The following is a 17,468-nucleotide window of genomic DNA, read 5'->3' as shown; positions in this document are numbered from 1 at the left end:
TTTCTGACTGGGGTCGCGGACAGCCCTTGCGTCAAACAGTGTGTCCTTTATGCCCTGCAGCCCAGGCTTCCTTCAGCTTTTTACCTTGGAGGAACCCTGGAAATAATTTCTGTGTCTCTGGGAACACCTGCATGAAAATTACTATGAAGGCAGGCCCTGGGATTGGATGCAAGTAAAGGTGGTAACCCGATCTTAATCAGAGCTGTATACAACATGAACATTTATTGGCAAATTACAACATTTACAACCACAGCAAAGCTGCCAAAAAATCTTTGAACAAAGAGGACATTGAACTAGCCATTTAAAAGGTCACAATCATTACATGTGCTGTATTTCCTCCACCACCACGTTGCCAGCCACCGAGGGCCTGTTGCCCGTTCGTGCCTGCCTCCATTTGCTCCACCCACAGGTTGTCAACAAAAACAAAAAACAAAAGAACAAGGAGCTATTTTTCGATTCTTCTCGTTAATTAAAACAAATACCTTGTATGAGTGTTTAGATTATAAACACACATGCGCGTGAGTGTGAAAACAAGATTTTTAAACATGCATACATGATCTCTCATGAAATCCCCAGTGGAACCCTGGGATCTCAGGAACCGTGTCTGAGGATGGCTGATGTAACCATAAGCAGAAGGGAAAAAAAACCTGAATGTTTGTACCACTGCAGAGGTCAAAGTGCACAGAGAACTGGCTTTTTCAGATATTCGTTACTGCCTTTGAGATGGGTTATGAAACAGCTTTTCAACTTGAACACATCTGCAAGAAACAGTCCAGTTCAATGGAATGCATGTTTTAAGCAAGAAGGGAGCCTCAAGACACTGGAGCTGTGGGGAGAACAGGCCTGCTTTCTTCCTTCTGTTGGAAGCACCATTCAGTTTCTGCTGTGCTGCATGCAGGAAAATGGGCTGTTTCTTTCTGTGCCATGTGGAAAAGGGAGGCCTATGCAAAAAAGCATGGAAAGGTGATGCACAATTTTAAGAGGAGGAGGAAGATCAGGGCTGCTGCTGCCTTACCTTAAAGCAGAATAGTTTTCGAAGATGACAAAAGACAAAACCATGCCAAAACAGCACTCCCTCCATGCCCGAAAAAAGGAGGGAGCAGTTAAAATAAAGAGTATTTTTAGAACCCATATAGAACGAGGTAGTCTTATTTTAAAGCTGAACAGTCAAATACTGCTTTGACAGTTTCTGTGAACAGCAGTATAAAGGCAGATTAAATTAGTTAAATCCTAGGAAAAACCACACATTCAAAAACAACCTTGCGAAGAAAGCTCAAAGATCTCGATAGGATGTTTCAAATCACTTGGACCACCGTGGAGAAGGCTAGTCTGGCAAGGAAAGATTACTACACAGAGGGAACTTGCCTGAGAATAGTGCAATCCTGAATGGATTGAAGTTAAAAGGATGAAAACCACTCTGAACCAGGCCCAAAAGTTTTTAAACAAGCAGCTAATCACATTTCAGCGAAGCCTTATCAAATGCACCAGTTGCTGAGGAGCTGGGCAGGAGGAGGTCTTGCAGCCATCCTGGAGGGTCCTGTGGGCAGCTGGTTTGTCACGGTGTGTACAGAGCGTTGGACTAGATGGACCTTGGGTCTGATCCAGCAAGGCTGTTTTTCTGTTCTTAGGAGCAGCATTTTGCACCAAGCGGAGTCTATGCACTGCTTCCCCGTTGTGTATCATACTAACCCATCCTGGATGTCACTGTAGCGTTCAACAGTGGCCATTTGACCCTGTTTAGCTGTGACCAGCCACAGGCCTGCTTTTTAATAGAACTGCTAAAGGTGAGAACCTTCAGCCAAGCATGAAAAAGCCATTTTATTCCCAAGATTTCAACATAAAGCCATTCAGTGGTACCCTACCTTAACCTAATAGTGAAGACTTCCCATTACAATGAAAATGCAATTCAGTACTGTCTGAAAACAGTTAGAGATATTCCCCTCTAAAAGGCAAAACAGAGAATCTGGCAAAATCTCAAAAACGTTTCAGTTACACTAGCCATGAGTCCTGCCACCGCTGCAGAGTCCTTCAGCTCAGGCGTTTGCTTTTAGAGCCGACGGCAACCACATGGCAGACCTCAACCGCTGCCCCCAGTTTCTGCAACTCAGCCAGCCATATCACCTGCTTGGGAGAGAGGCGGTCATTGGGCCCTTTGACTTCCACCAGCTGAAACATGGATTGAGGAGAGAGAAAATGTTACATTGAGGTTTTTAAAGAAGTTGCAAAAGCCTTAGAGAAACAGGAATGCAGGCATAACTGTGGGGAAATTACACCTGAAAATAGGAATTCCTGATTTATCTAAATGGAATACAACTCCTCCAAATTATTTTGCCATGGTGATCTTGCCTCATGGGCCTTCCTCTTGTAGAAACCAGTCAAGGTGGACAACCGAAGGAAAAAGCTTCCTCTGTCAAAACGTAACATGGGGTAGCCATGTGAACTAGTCTGGCTTTTTTCTGACCAGACACTGTTCTGAACAGCCAAACCCTGGAAGGCAAGGGGCAATTGGGCCCCCTGGGAACAGGTCCCATGGCTGTGATACCCCAACTGAATCAGCCTTGCCTCGGGGGCCTGTGGTGCATCCTGGGATGGCAACAGACATGGCAGCACATCAGGGTCGTCAAAAGACGTGAGGCGCAGAAGCCTCTCATGCTTCTGGGTCCTGAGATCTCATCAGCAGTGACTCACAGGCCTTTCCAATGTTTTGTTGTATTAAGGAAGCACAATTTGCATAAAAACTGCTAAAACGATGCATCCCGTAACTTACTAGCCCAGTGGGCACATGGCAATCATCTGTGGGTTGCCAGGGCTATGCGTGAGCGAGCCGCCGCTTGCCCATTCACCACTTCCTCTTTGCCTCTGGTTTCGCGCAACGACCCAGGACCTGGGCTCCTCGCTGTAGCGTTACTGAGAGAAACACTGCGGCACGTGGTGGGTTAACACTGTGGCCTATCAGCAGAGCCAGGAGCTTGGTTCAGGCACTGCACCCATACCCCCCACGGCCTCCAAACTCTGCTAAAGACAACCAACGTCTACGCCCCGTGGCCCACTTCTAGCGAGTGCCAGTTCGGAACTATAGCCAGGCTGCGAAACATGGCAGGGCAGGCCGATGGTCCCAGACTGAAGAGGAGCTTGTGCCATTGGCACAGGGCAGCTGCACTTCTCCAGCCCGGCCAGGACCTGGCGGGTCTTCCGCATAACCAGTTGGGGGCTCCCATCCCCGTTCCCAACGCACAAACCGTTGGGAGCAAAACCACTGCAGCCACTGGGTGGCCTGTGGGTTCCAACCAGAGGGAAACGGCAGAGTGCCCCTTACAAAAATCTAATAAAAAAAAACCTCCCTTTAGAAGCCAAGTATTGATGAACTCTCTCATGGATGTCACCCTCAGGAAAGTACAGTAGCCCGATCAGAGCTCGTTTCATGCTGAACTGCAATGCGAGGCAGGGACCGAGTATGAAAGATGGGACTGGACACAGGATTTCTAATCTAATCTAAAATAAGGCTGGCACCCAAGCCCATCTTGTCCAGCTGCACCTTTTGGCTTGGAAGGCAATGGTGTCCCATTTCAGAAATCACAACACCTCCCACAAGACAGCTGGGAACTTACCTTAAACTGGCGGTCTTCCGTTCTCCAGACGACAAGGTCAGGGAGGCCACCTCTGCAGTGACGCAGATCTTTGGAGAGCCGTCGACAAACTCCGCTCAGAAAAGGACCTCCGAAGGAACGTGCCAGGCTCTGCAGAGATCAAGGTTAGTCGCTTTTTCTTCCAAATAGCAATTCCAAGCATAGTTACAATCAGAAAAACCGGGGGGTGGGTTATGCCTCCAGTGTTACTCCTCCAATGTTTAGGCTTACGCTATCCGGAAGTGAATGCTGCATCTGCTTCAGATGCAAAGTTAAAGTTACACTTTTGGAGTTTTCCAAGCGTATTCTCCCCTGCTTTCTGATGGCTGGCTAAGGAATTTCACCCACATTACTAGTGGGTCTGTCGCAAAGTGAACGAGCAGTAACCACACATTTTGGCTTTGTTGAAATAGTGGAAGACAAATGATTTTTTTTTTCTGAATAGGCAAATTCATAAATCTACATGCCTTTTCCTCAGTGCTTAACAATGAGTAAAAAGCATTTAAGTGTGCAAATAATTTTGGAACTTGTGGCTGATCAATCATACAGGCTGCAACTTTAGATTTCGCTAACTAAAGATGCAATTTTATAGAGCAGTATAGAAATGAGATGATGATGATGATGATGATGATGATGATGATGATGATGAGCCAATATACACTGGTGAGAACTCAAGTGCAAAGACATATTCCAAATAACCCCAGGGCCAGTCCTTCCATGTCCTGTTGTCTTTGGTTTGTGGGTTTTTCTCTCTTGCCTATGGCTTGCAAACAAGCTTCTTCCTAAAACCCTTATGTCTTAAATGCCAAATCTGAAAATAAACTCTGGAAGAGGGATAAAACACCAAACAATACTGTGAGATGCCCAACCATGCCGCCGTTACCTCCCCTTCACCGACCTGTCATTTGACACGCCCGTAAGTGGGATCCTGCCCTGCTGTCCCATCCAGAGAGCTCCTGGCTCCTACCTGGGCCTGCCGGACGGAAGAGAAGCGCTCCCAGCAGGCCAGTGCCGATGCCTTTCCATACTGGGCCCCCCACACTTCAGCGATCCATTGCTGCAGCATGTCAGGTGAAGCATCGTGCAGCTCCTGCAGCCTGGATTCGATGGCCTCTCGCCGGTTCTCATAAAAGCTGTCAGTGTACAAATCCAGGGGAAAAGCCTGCCGGAGCAGGTGAGGGAAAGGTCAGCAGGTAGGCCCGTCGGCTAGCAACCTGGTGTCAATTTGCAGAGCAGGTGCATTTTATATGGAAAGGTGAGCGCTAGCCTATGGCAGGAGCGCAGCTGTGTGTGGATCGCACCAGACTGAAGCCAGGCCAGCTGCAGATTTTGCCCTGTGGAGCACCCCAAAATAACGACTCCGGGAACGAGACTGGAAGCAGGCTCAAGCAGCGTGGCGCTCAGACTGCCGGATGTACATTTAGGAAAACCATGTCCAGCTTTTCGACCTGGCCATGACACGCGGGGTGTGTGGGTGGCAGCAAAGGAAAAACAAAGGAAGCACAGGTAGGAACAGGTGGCAGGGGGCTTATTGTCAGTCAGCCCAGCCAGCCTCCATTGTCAACACTGACTGGCAGTGTCTGCCCATGGTTTCAGGCAGGGGCCCTTCCTGGAGATGTCAGGGACTGAGACACGAGCTCTCACTAGGCCGAGCAGAGGTCCGACACTGAGCTGCAGCCGTCGCTCTCCCCATACAAGCGCAGGAAGCACACCTGGTACGGATTCCTGAAGACGTCGGGGACACCATCCATGAACAGGATGTCCCACATCAGGAGGCTGTAGAGCGTGCCGAACGTGGATCCTTCGCCGTGGATGCCTGAGGAACAAGAGTTGCAGGCATGGGAACCGTGTCAGAATTTCTAAGGAATTGCAGAGACTAAAGCTGCCCATCCTGCGCACCAAGGCGCACTGGGCAGGGGTGCCAGTTGGCTTGAAAATCAGCAGGATTTCTCCGTCCGCTTAGCCACCGCGTTTTAAAGCCAAGCGCATGCATAACTTTAAAGCGTTTTAAAGCCAAGTGCATGCATGACTTGACACGGGCAGTAAGAAGACAATCTGAATGAGTTTTTGGAAGCGGGGAGGGAAGTGCGGAACCGCCCTCCCCTGCACAGTCGCAAACGAGGGCGACAGCTGATCACGAGCTTCCTGCTGCAGCAACCGTGACCGAGAGGTACCTTGATCAAAGCCATTCTGCCTGTAGTGGGCCAAAGCCAGCTCCTCCACCGAGCACACGGCGGTCGCTGGCTTGAGGTTGTCTCCCTCATCTTCCACGATGAACACAGACTTCCCGGTCCCAGTCTGAGGACGCAGCTTTCCTTTGATGGTCACCTGAGCAAAACGGTACCTGGCTGACTGATAAGGAAGGAATGCGGCCACAGCTTCCCAGATTTAGGGCAGGGGCAGAGAGAGGTTTACAGGCAGATTTCTGGCTACCTGCAGTCAAATGGCGATGGTTCCTGGCCCCGCACTTGGACAAAAGCATTTCTGCACGCAGCCAACTTAGGTTGCTAAACGGAAGCACGCTCAGCAGAGGAAGCTGTATTAAACTTGTGTGTGGAAGCACTGTGAGCTCGGTTCTCACACCAAAAACCAATTCCAGGGAAGAGGCTCCTGCTCCTCAGCCATCTGGGAGTGCCCCTCTGAGCCCCTATTTTATCACGAGCCCCTGACAAGCAACACAGCCCTCCGCGACCTTCTGCAGCACAACTTAAGATTCAGACGACAAGGCAGTTTGAACTTGGCTCACACCAGTTGAGTGGCAAGCTACAAATAACACCTCTGCAATTTAAAGTTCCGTCTCCTTGTCTCTAATCTGGCTCGCAGTCTGGGGACGGACAAATGGGGAGGGCTGTGCTTGCGCCATGAGTCCCCAAAGGCGTGGCGGGACGCCCGTGGCGCAGTGGCTCTGGGAGCAGGGAGAAGAAGAAAAGAGGCCTCTGCAGCATCCGAAAGGCGGCCTGGCAAAAGGAATTCGGCAATGCAAGAGCCGTTCTGCAAAGGACCAGGGCTGAGGGGAAAGGCAGTGCCGGAACAGTGGGGGAAGGAGCACACAAACGGACCCACTGAAGAATGCGGTAGATGACGTGCCACACCATGGGCAGAAACCGATTCCTGATGAGCATCAGCCTCTCTCATCCTGCAGCTCAAGATGATTTGGACTAGAATTTCCAACACTCCTGCCGGAAGTTGAAATTCAAAGCCTCAGGAGAACACCTGGAGGAGGAAAGCTACTAGGCCTCCTTTAGGTAGGACTGTACCACGTTTGCCCAGGCTGGCGCAGAAGCATACTGTGACGGACGCACCATGCTGGCCAGCGTTTTTGTTTTGCCAGACAGTTTTCCAGGTGCTTTGGAGGCCCCGTCTCCTCCTCTGCCCCCATATCTCCTGCTTGCCCCCCCAAGTTCATAATCCTACCCCAAACCAAGCACGAGGGGACACTGCAGCTACTCACGTGGACGACGTCTTCCACAGAAAGGAGAGGCAGGTCTTGAAGGAGAGGCCCGAGCTTCTTGCACACGAGGGAGTCTTTCATTCTCTGCACCCGTTGGGAAAGGGAGAGACGATGGCCCGTGCGAACGGACGGATCCAGCAGTCCTTGCCTGAGGCAGGCAATGGCCTAGCAAACAAGCAGCCATTTATTTATTTATTTATTAAAACATTTTTATGCCGCCTCATTCGCTGAAGCCTCGGGGCGGCTTACAACAATAAATTACAATAAATATAAACATTAAAAATCCAAAAAATACAATATAAAATAAGCTGCCCTGGCCAGATAAGATCAAATAATACTAACAGTTAAAATAACACTTAAATAAAAAGGTCTTTGCCTGGCGCCGAAAAACAAATAACGACGGCGCCAGGCGGACCTCACCATCGTGGAGAGACAGTCAGCAAGCCAAGGGCTACCACATGGCCACCATTTCCTCAGCTGCAAGATGAGCTTCTGGGCCCGCCCAGCGTGGACGTTGCAAGCGATCGTATCCATACATGCAGCTCGGAAGCGAGAAGCCCTGGGAAGACGCCGTCCGCCCACACGACACCCAGCCACACAGCAAGGACGGGGCGTTACCTTCTCCATGTCCCTCAGGTGCTGGTGCAAGTTGAGGCACAGGCGGTCCCACCACTGTCCGCGGCTGTCACTGCAGTAGGTCTCCTGGGCCAAAAGGTCGTGAAGGAGCTCCACGGCCTCCTAGAAGCAACACAAACCTGCCCATGAGAACAGCGGCGTGAAGCTTCAGGCCAGGTGCAAATCTGCCCTCTTGGATCCCGGAGACGGCCACATTCTCTCCTGGCCTCACCCACTTCCTCTCAACCATCAGCCCGTTGGTGGGTTCCCAGCTGTTGCACAGGGTCTCCTAGCCAAATCTCCTGGACTCTCCCTCTTAATTACTGGCAATCATGGCTTTGAGCAATCTGGGTGGGCACTTTTTGGTGCTCTTTCCCTCCTCCTCTGCTTTTGGCGCTGCCCACCTTTGACATGGACCTGAAATGGGCTTCAGTCCTTGGGCCAAGAGCAGTTCAGTGTCCCTCGAGCAGAATGGCTGACTTCATTGCAGAATCACAGATTTCCTGAGTTGATTCTCCCCACTTTTTTACCTCATACTTGTTCAGCCGCTGCAAGATCTCTACGCCCCGCGAGAGGATCCGCGTGTGCACCCATCCCACTGTGAAGCGTCTCAAGTATTCTGGGAGGGCCGCGTGATACCTATGAAGCAAAACACACGAGATGGAAACACTCTCTGCTCGCAGACGCTTGAGATTACAAAAAAGAACATGTGCCATCCTATGGAAGTTTAGGCAGGAAAAAGCCTACCGTGCCCATCACGCTCCAGCAAGCTATGCTGGACCCAGGTTAACAGAATAACCTGCTGAGCGGAGCCGTAGCGCCACATCCCAGCACACAGACCTTGAAGCACTGCATTTCCAAGAACACAGAACTGTGAAACCTCGCAGGCTAGATGTTACTTACAGGGACATCTATGAGCCTCTGAGCAAAGATGAGATGCAAACATCCGTCAGCCCAGCCCCGGTGCCCTTCAGATGCCTTGTATCACAAGTCCCGTTATCCCCAGCCAGTCAGTACCTCAAAGAAGGGTGGCATTTCAACCCCTTCCAGGTGTCTTTTGCCATTTCATAAATTCTGTGTGCCTCTTTCCAGTTCCCATTGGCCATGACGACACGTAAGTCATTTGACATGTGCAGAGCCGCAGCATACCTAATTAGAAATGTTAAAAACAAACAAACCAGAAATCATAATGTGAGGCAAGTTACAGCAATGACGACACCAAGATCCTGTCTCAGAGCAGGTGATGCCACCGTATGAAAGTGTAAGGAAGTTTTCTTCCCAAGGGCTTGTTCTCCAGGGCTGTAATTCACAAGCGTTGCCACCCCAAACCCGTGACTAGGGAGGAATAGCATCCACCCTCGATTTGGCTCTCACAAAGGTCTTCTGAGGATACAAGAATTAAAAAAGGGGATAAACTCTGCACACTGCCTGGGAACCCACAGAGCAGAAGGGTGAGATATGATGCAATCCATGGAAAGGAGAAAAATCAGGACAGATGCAAAATGAGGTCCACGTTCCTCCCTACCTAAGGAAATCTTCCCGGTCCTGAAATATTGGAGTTTTCCTGTTCACAGTGTACGTGGGAAAGACAGTCCGGCCCATGTTGACCATCAGCATCATGGAGAGCGGACCCTGGCCCCCGCTGCCGGCTTCTTCATCTTCCACAGGGTCCGTCAGGGAAAAGAGCAGCAGCACGTGAGAGAAGACAGACCGGGGGCCTTTACAAACCCGGATGCACTTCCCCACCAGATCTTTAGCCCTGGGGACCGTGCAGAACCACAAAATCAGTACGAAGGCAGCATTATCGATCCCTCCACACAGCCACGGAAATGCCAACTGCGCCCCCCCACCACCCCGCGTGTCTCCTCAGGGCTAAATCTGCAACAGCGATTCCTCTGTACCGAGCAGTGCAGGGTTCCAGCCTAAAATCCTGCCCTCTGGTTTATGAATTAAACTGTGTCCGTTTCTGGGATGGACTACCTGGCTCTTGGTAAGGGTGGGCAGCATGGCCAGGGCTTCCTAAAACCAGCTCCGGGACTGTGGTAAAGGTCCACTTCAGTGGAAACAGCATTGCTTAATCCTGGAATCAGTCATCTAGTCTCTTCTGTGGTTACAAGAAATGAAGTTTCCCACCCGCGTGGAGGAGGATGCAGGCAAAGGTGCCCGGCAAAACCTTCCCCTTGGAAGTTTTCTCAGACCCTGCCACCCCCTTTCCTTTGGCCATCGCCATTAGATATTTCCCAGGAACATCGGAAGCTGCAAGGGGGCAATTCAGACTAAGTGACTGGGGGGAAGCCATAGGCCACACCTTCTTGGGAAAAATGTAAAAAACTAAATTGGTGTTCATAGCATTGGCAAGCTTCGTTGTGCCCCTTGGGGCAATCCTCTGCGGAATGCCAGGCTTTAAAACTGCCCCTTTCAGCCCTCCATATCTGCTATGGACCCTGCCCCCAAATATGAATTCAGGAAGCAGGGGCAGGCACCAGAGGTCATGTGAGCAACCTGATGCTTTCCTTGCCAGCTGCAGCCTTCCAGGGTCTCAAGCACAGGGCATTTCCATCCCCTGCTGTAGGTCTTTTAAACCCAAGACCGAACCTTCTTCAGAGAAGAAGGTCTTCCAGAGCTACGAGCCCACAAGCCCAAAGACCTTCTGATGCCTTTCCTCCTTGCTCTCTGATCCCTCCTCCCAATGCATCTCTTTTCCCAGCCTCATCACTTGGGAAATCTTCTTCCTCCTCCCAGAGACACCAGGGTGCCTGCAGTGCTACGCCTCCAAAATTATGCATGCATCAACCAAAATAAACCTCCTGCTGAAAGGCAGCATGTCATTCAAGTGCAAACTTTGAAAGGACTGGAGACTGCCGGAGGGCGTCTCTCCATGCTAGGGCAGCTTTCAAAAACTGGGTTAGGCCAGAGGGGGGCGAAAAGCACAGCGAACCAGAGATTGCCCTCAATGAGCTCAAGCAGCTGAACAGCTGGATCCTCTGGAAAAATGTGCATGTCCTTCAGTCCTCCTGCTGGCTTAAAAGGTGTGAGAACCCCATTCCGGCACTGCAGCATATTCCATCTCGGTTCCCAAGAAGCTGAACTAGCAGTCGAGGCAAGTGCTCAGCACCTTTAACAGCACGGATTCATATCCAATCAACGCTAGAGAAGCGGAGGAATAAAGCACCCCATTTTAACATGCTGGCCCACCTCAGCCATCAGATGCTGTGATAGACTGACTTGTTCGCTTACCACATGGCTTTGTACAAACCGCCATCTCCTGATTTCTGTCAAAACAGAGATCTGTCTCAAAACAAATTAGGAACAGGAGCTTTAAATCTCTCCTTGTGTGCAAAGAGAAAAGGGAAGTGGCTGAGCGCAAGGTTTCTGCTCATTACATCTGAAAACAAGCACTATGTTTAGAAGAATAACTCGGAGCGCTGCAAAGGCTTACAGAATCAATTATGCAAGAGAAACAATAGTGCAATTGCAGTTAATTTAAATTATTAAATAAAATGGCATTCATTAATCCACGTTGCACAATCCAGCTTTTTCTGTTGCAGAATTCCAACTCTTTTGTGGTTTAATTTAATGGAGGATCACACTCAAAGCATGTCACCTTTTTAGAATCACACTTCTCACACCAGCTTGGTTGCTGCTGAAGACTGAGCGCTGTTTCGCCAGCTTCAGGAAGCCTTCCAGGAGCTGCTGTTTCGGAGCACTGAGGTTTGCCAGGTGGAATGCCTTTGCCAAGGTTTTCAGCTCAGGAGCAGTGAGTAAGTCAAGCACCTCTCTCAGATCTTGTAATTCTGCTTCTGCAGAGCCATCAAAAATGACAACCATGCAAAAAGCTCTTATGCAGTCCAAAAAACCTTCTGGAGCAGCTGACATATAATCTGTAAAGAAGAGCCTCTGACCACAAATTTATCATCTAAAATTCACAACCCACAAGGAAAGTGGAAGTGAGAGGGAGAAAAATAGTCATTTCAGCAGGGCTGACCCCGTTTCCCCTTCTGTAAAATACAGATGCTGCATAAAGTTTTCGTTATACTGCCTTCCGACATCCCCTCTGCATCCTAAATCTTGTTTTGAATTGTATAAATTTAAAAGGTAATTTCTAGCCCAGGAGTATGGGGAAAAGGACAGGATTAACTCTCGGATCAAATGGTTGACAGGAAATTTCAAACACTCCCCGTGTTTTAAGCTTGCAAGCAGAAAGCCAGCAGATTAAGAAGCATCCTTGTCTTCCTGCCCATGGAAAAAGTGCCTTTTGCCTTTTTCATATGCTTGGATTGACCTTTCTTTCATCCCCCTCCTCCTGCCACACTTCCTAAAGTGGTGCAGTCCAGAGAGGAGGCTGCCACAACACAATTCTGCCAAGCGAGCAACCCTGCATCATTGCTGTGCAGTCTTTAATGCAGGGCAAGCATCTTGCAGACCCTCTCTAGAGAGCAAGGGAAACTTCTGGCAAAAGTGGTCAGTCTCCCCCCGCCCCCCCAGCAGCCACCTCAGCCAGGGTGGAGAGAGAGGAAAAACACGAGAGATGCAGAAAGCGGGGAGCTGGCAGTCAACGGTAGCCCAGATGGTTGCCAAAAATGGGTTATGATGAGTGGGAGTGGCTAAACAAGCCACGGACGTGTGGTCTGTGGCTTGTTTGCTGTCAGTCTGGGAACTTTGCCCTATCCTTCCCATCAAGCCCAGGAAATAAACCAAGAAGAAACTGTGTATGTATGTAGCTTTTTTACAGCAGCACAGCTCTTTTTTTAAAAAAATCTGAATTACTGTGATGTCTGAACAAAGCTGTGGAAATGGAGAGGTTGGCAGAATGTGTGCTAAATTCATCCATTTAACCCTTGGCCACACATGCTTCCAAGGACTTACCCGACTGCAGGAGGCCCGCTTCCACAAGCTCCCCAATGGCTGGAGAGAGATCCTGGCTGATCTCCGTGTATTCTATTTTGGCGGTTTTTATCCAGCTCAGCTTGCGCTGAAAGAGCCGGACGTACAGCTTCTGTCCTTCAGCTGCAGTTCAGTTGACATTTGGGAAGGGAGTTGAAACGACATTTAAAACAGTATTATACAAATACTTCTTATGAAATTACTTAGTTGTTCAAAGGATACAAAACTCCCACATGAACTCAGACAAGCAGCGAGAAGGGCCTTTTTAGTGGTAATGTCTCATTTATGAGCACTTGTCCCAAAGAGAGGTATGTTTTGCTCCTTCTCTGCTTTAATTTTATTGCTTTGTTGAGATTGTAATTTTTAGTGACTAGTGAAAGGACTTCTTTTTTCTATTGAAAAATTGTATTTTGGCTATTTTATCTGCTTGCATTTGGCATTTTCTTAGAATTCTACTGCTTTGGTTTGTCTGTACCTGCTGTTATTTGGTTTTACAGCTGCCTGCATACTTTAAACCCATGGTTGCTGTTATTTTTTAAATGGCATTCTTCCAAGAGCGCCTCTGAACATTTTAGATTTGAAACATGGGACATAGGAATTTGAAATTGCTTGTATGATGTATTGCTAAACTGTTTGCCCTCCTGAATGTCTGTATTTTTTTTCTAGGTCAGAGAACCATCACTGGTTTTCTCCATGGATGTAAAAAATTCCTCCCTCCTCCCTAAATTTGCCCCAGCTATGGCAGCAAAGAGAATTTCAAGACTCTTTCTTGATATTTGAGAAGCTTGAGTTGTCACTTTCCCAGTGGGGCTGCCACTCCTTTGAAGTTCCCCTTCTGAGGCTTCTCAAGTAAAAAAGCCAGAAATAACACTGATCTGTCAGCTCAGACACTCTCTCTCTCTCTTTCTTTCCTTCAGGGGAAAAAAATCCCCTAAGGCTTGAGCTCCTGTTATGTCCAGATATGTTAAAAGCGAAAAGAAAAGAAGGAACAGTCCTGTCAGGGAGTAAATTCACTTCTTGATTACTGCGTCTCTTGCTGCAGTCAATGCAGCCTTACCAAGTCAATATAGAAATTTCACAGTATTCTCAGCACATGACTAGAAATGTCATGGTTTGAATAGCCTGTAGGACGGCACGTGCCCCCATTAGTTTCTTGGAATTCATCAAATAATAGCAAACGAGCCAATTCTTTTCCAATTTGCAAAAGCAGGTCCCTGCAAATCCTTCCAAGTGCACTCAGAAACACATCGCCCGAAAAGCAGGTTTGCAAACAGCCGGATGGGGAATCAGCCGGGCCAAGTAAAGGCAGCCTCCTGGTGGCCAACACAGAAGCAGCGGCAGGTTCTATTTTGACACCCAAGAGGCCACGTTAAAATCTGTGCTGCGTGTGAACCGCTTTCATGGATCAGCGAGGCCAGCCTCCCGGGGAAGACCGAGGGCTGAAGGAGGGGCGAAACCTCCCTAAAAGCAAGATTTGGGGGCTATCTATTTGGGCAAAGTCGACTCCACCCTCTTAGGGCTCCGAGCAGTCCCTTTGCATGGGCAGAGGCCTGACTTCCTGGCGGACTCAAGAAATGGAAATGATTGCTCCAGTGGAGCCGCAGTGGCCCAATGCGGTGTCTTTTCCTGGAGTGCCCAATCAACATCCCAACATCAAAGGCTTCGAGCTGTAGAAATCACGCCTGCCTCTGAGCAGAAGCCAGCCAATTAGGGAGCCTGCTCATTATGCAAAGAGCCCCATCGACGGCATCCCATGTCTGCACAGAGCGGCCGAGCAGCATACATGCCCAAGAAAGCATCAAGGGCATGCTCGGCTTCCCACCGAGATCAAAAACCTCCTAGATCTCAGCGCACGAAACTGTTCCCTCCTGCTACAAATGCTCACCCCAGGGTGGTGGTCGTCTGGTCCCCCATGATGCCAAAGGTCTGCAAGTCTTGACTCCGGTGACCCAAAGGTAAAGCACGGAAAGCCTCTCACGCCAGGTGAGATGGCTGGATTACCTACCCCGACTAGCATTGTCCCTGGCCGGTCTCCCCACATCCGCTGCCTCGTTTTTTTGAACTGTGGGCCGGGACCTGACACAAGCCCTGACTAAGCAGTGCAGGCTGGAGCGGGATGCTGCCTGAGCTTTCAGCAAAGCAGCACACACCTTCCCTCCCGTTTTTTTGGAGGAAAGAGGCCTTCCAGTATCCTAGCTAAGGAGTGTGCATAAGGGTCAGTGTAACCATCATGCACTGTGTGGTTTCTGTTTATCTCTTGTTTTTATATGACTAAAAATCACATGAACGACTTCAGAACATGCTCACTGGCTCGCGAATCATGCCACAAAAGCTCCTAATCCAGAGGAAAGTTTGAAGGCTAAAAAACCCTGAGACTCTGGCTGCTTCCCAGTGCTTCCTTCAAAGCAACATCACATCACGGTCCGGCATTACAGGGAGTGCCACATGCACGCAGAGAGCCTGGTCATTCTACCCCTTCCACACTTGATCGGGCACTTGTGATTCCAGTTTGTAGCAAACTACATTTTCCTATTCCACCCAAATATGGGAAACTGCGACCTGAACAAACCATAATCCGATATCCTGGCTTCTTACCATGGTTTTTGCAAGCCAGGTCTTATATTTAAATGAAACAGGAAACTGCGGTTTGCTGCATACAGTGAACAGATGTTTCATTCCCATAACATTAAGAATATTACATCTGAATGGGGCTGCTCTGTGTCCTTAAGCTGGTCACCTCAGATGTCTGCCTCAGGCAGAGGTCGACCTTATGAAGCTTCCACAAAACTTTTTCCAGACAGCTCAAGCAACAGGCGAAGACCAGAGTGGAATGCATGAGCCAACAGGAATGCTCCTAACCAATATGATTCTGGTCAAAGCTCCCTCTACACCCCCAAAGGTCTCAGGCTGATCAAAATTAACCTCCCTCCCTTCCGATTGGCTGTGAGAGTCTTGCCTGGGGCAAGACTGTCAGCTGTACCTGTCAGCTGGCAGAAGGTAGCAATGGCACCCAAATCCTGCTCGTTGAACAGGCGCTGGTCATCCTCATTCTCCAGGACCGTTTGCAGGACCACCAGGAAATTCCGGAGGTAATAGGGATGCCCTCCTGAGTCCGACATCAGGTTAGGGCCCCTGAGGACCAATTCTAAAATGCTGTTGTGTCGAGTCTGAAAATCCGCTTCTTCTTCATCTTCTGAAGATCCCAGGTCTATTTTATGGCTTAAATCCCCATGATCTCCCATTGGAAGCACTTCCATGTCACCCCCCATAGCAGAGACATTTGGGGTTTGATTATGGTACGCCCCCTCTGCACTGGACAACGGATCTTGCTCGCTGGAGGAGAGGGCTCCCATTTCCAAATCAGAGAGCCCTTCTTTACGGTAAGCTACTGGACATTCTACAGGATTGCAAAGATCTGAGACGGAGTGCTCCTTTGGAGTATTTTGCTGGCCGCTGCTCCCTGTTGGAAGTCCAAGTTCTTGGAAATGAAAATCCCTTGATGGAAACAAAACTGAAGTAGAACCATTCAAATCGCTACTCAAGGTTCCCGCAGGATGCTCCCACGCCGTTCCCAGAGTTTCTGGCTTGCTTGTTAAACTTGCTGTTGGACTAGGCGGTGGTCCCTGAAAGCTGGAGGAAGGCAGCTGGTTTTCCTTCTGAGAGCCGTCCGCAGGGCTGGTGCACGCACTTTGGGCTGGACAGGGCTCCGCCTGAGTGCGCCGCCGCTGGAACAATTTGCTCGACAAGCGTCCCAGGGAGAGGGCTTTAACTGTACGACCCCTTGGCTCACTTTCACTCAGTACTAGAGCTCCGCCTTTCTTAAAATACGGGCTCGTCTGACCTGTTGCCTCCATGTTTGTTTCAGAGCGCTCACCTACTGGGTGGTTTGGGTTCTTCTCTGGAGTGGAGGCATTCTTTGGAAAATACAGACTGGAGTGCTCAAGCTCACTTTCTGCTGAAAGACCAGTGGCCACCTCAGGAGCAGAGTCGACCAGAATCCCATCATCCTGGCTTTGACACACTTCATCGATATGTTGGTTGATTTCACATCTTGGTACCATCTGCCCACACAAAGGGCAGGCAATTCTGACAGGGGGAACATGATTAAAAAAGGACAGAATAGAAGAGTTTGGAACGAAAGGCAATGCACCTTTTGCTTCCACCCCACGCTTGCCACTTGCGGTTTTTCTCTTGTTCTTGCCAAGGGGGGAACTCCTCCGAAGTCTCTTATTTTCTGCCAAGCGACTTTCTGCCATTGCAGGAACCTAAAGGAGAATTATGTGAGCCACACCGAGTTCTTTAAAACAAGAAAGTGGGATACAGATCTAATAAATGAATGAACCGTTCTTGTGGAGATAAACCAAGCTAGCACAAGGACCTGCCCCAGATGCTTGAAATAAGGAGGATTCTAATTCACACGGAAAGGTCATTATTATCTTAACCAATACAAACCTTTTGCCTTCTTCAGTCCATTCATGAATGAAATCTTCCAACTATAAATACGTTATTTTGTAAAAAAATTAATTGTCAATACTGGAGAGGCTGTTCCACCACCCTGAGCCTTCAGTTGCATTATAAAGCTTGCAATGACAAGCACAGCAAAGGCAACTTAGGATACGCTTTGCAAAGAATCCTCATGGATAAGAAAGGTAGGCCAAAAGGCGAAGATGGCACCATTCTCCTCCTAAAAACAATACATAAAGGAGAAGACACGCGAGGGTCCCATAACTGTTCCATACCGCAATCTCTATTACATTTTGCAAAAATTAAGCGGGCGAGAGGACGGGTGGTGGCAGCGATGCAAAACAATAAAATGTGATGTAATGCAAAGAAAAAAGGGGGGGAAGCCCACCACGGAATTAAGCGCAGTGCAAGGCAGTGCACAGCAATAT

The 17,468-nt window shown here is 49.1% G+C and overlaps 1 protein-coding gene across 1 annotated transcript; it reads right to left on the bottom strand.

Annotated features, from left to right (window-relative positions):
- Positions 1-78: 78 nt before the first annotated feature.
- On the bottom strand, positions 79-17,410 carry FAN1 (FANCD2 and FANCI associated nuclease 1). Its single transcript, XM_044438625.1, has 14 exons — positions 17,029-17,410; positions 15,557-16,841; positions 12,559-12,699; positions 11,297-11,492; positions 9,218-9,451; positions 8,710-8,841; positions 8,223-8,331; positions 7,696-7,815; positions 7,078-7,242; positions 5,801-5,954; positions 5,339-5,442; positions 4,594-4,788; positions 3,609-3,737; positions 79-2,166 (listed from the first exon to the last, which is right to left on the bottom strand). Exons 2-14 carry the CDS (start codon positions 16,830-16,832, stop codon positions 2,029-2,031), a joined length of 3,093 nt encoding a protein of 1,030 aa, XP_044294560.1. The 5' UTR covers positions 16,833-16,841; positions 17,029-17,410; the 3' UTR covers positions 79-2,028.
- Positions 17,411-17,468: the final 58 nt, after the last annotated feature.

Source organism: Varanus komodoensis, unplaced genomic scaffold (assembly GCF_004798865.1).
Source record: "Varanus komodoensis strain SLA01 unplaced genomic scaffold, ASM479886v1 scaffold33, whole genome shotgun sequence".
Classification (NCBI taxonomy): Eukaryota; Metazoa; Chordata; class Lepidosauria; order Squamata; family Varanidae; genus Varanus; species Varanus komodoensis.
The sequence above is the reverse complement of the archived record's forward strand: the minus strand, read 5'-3'. Positions and strand labels throughout refer to the sequence as shown.

Bases quoted from the DNA above. Each gene is read 5' to 3' on its own strand.
- FAN1 (XM_044438625.1), bottom strand. From the start codon at position 16,832: ATGGCAGAAAGTCGCTTGGCAGAAAATAAGAGACTTCGGAGGAGTTCC. The intron at 8,842-9,217 runs GTAGGGAGGAAC...ATTTCTAATTAG, and splicing joins GACCGGGAAGATTTCCTTAG to GTATGCTGCGGCTCTGCACA. The intron at 5,955-7,077 runs GTGAGTAGCTGC...CGTTTTGCTCAG, and splicing joins CTGTGGAAGACGTCGTCCAC to GTGACCATCAAAGGAAAGCT.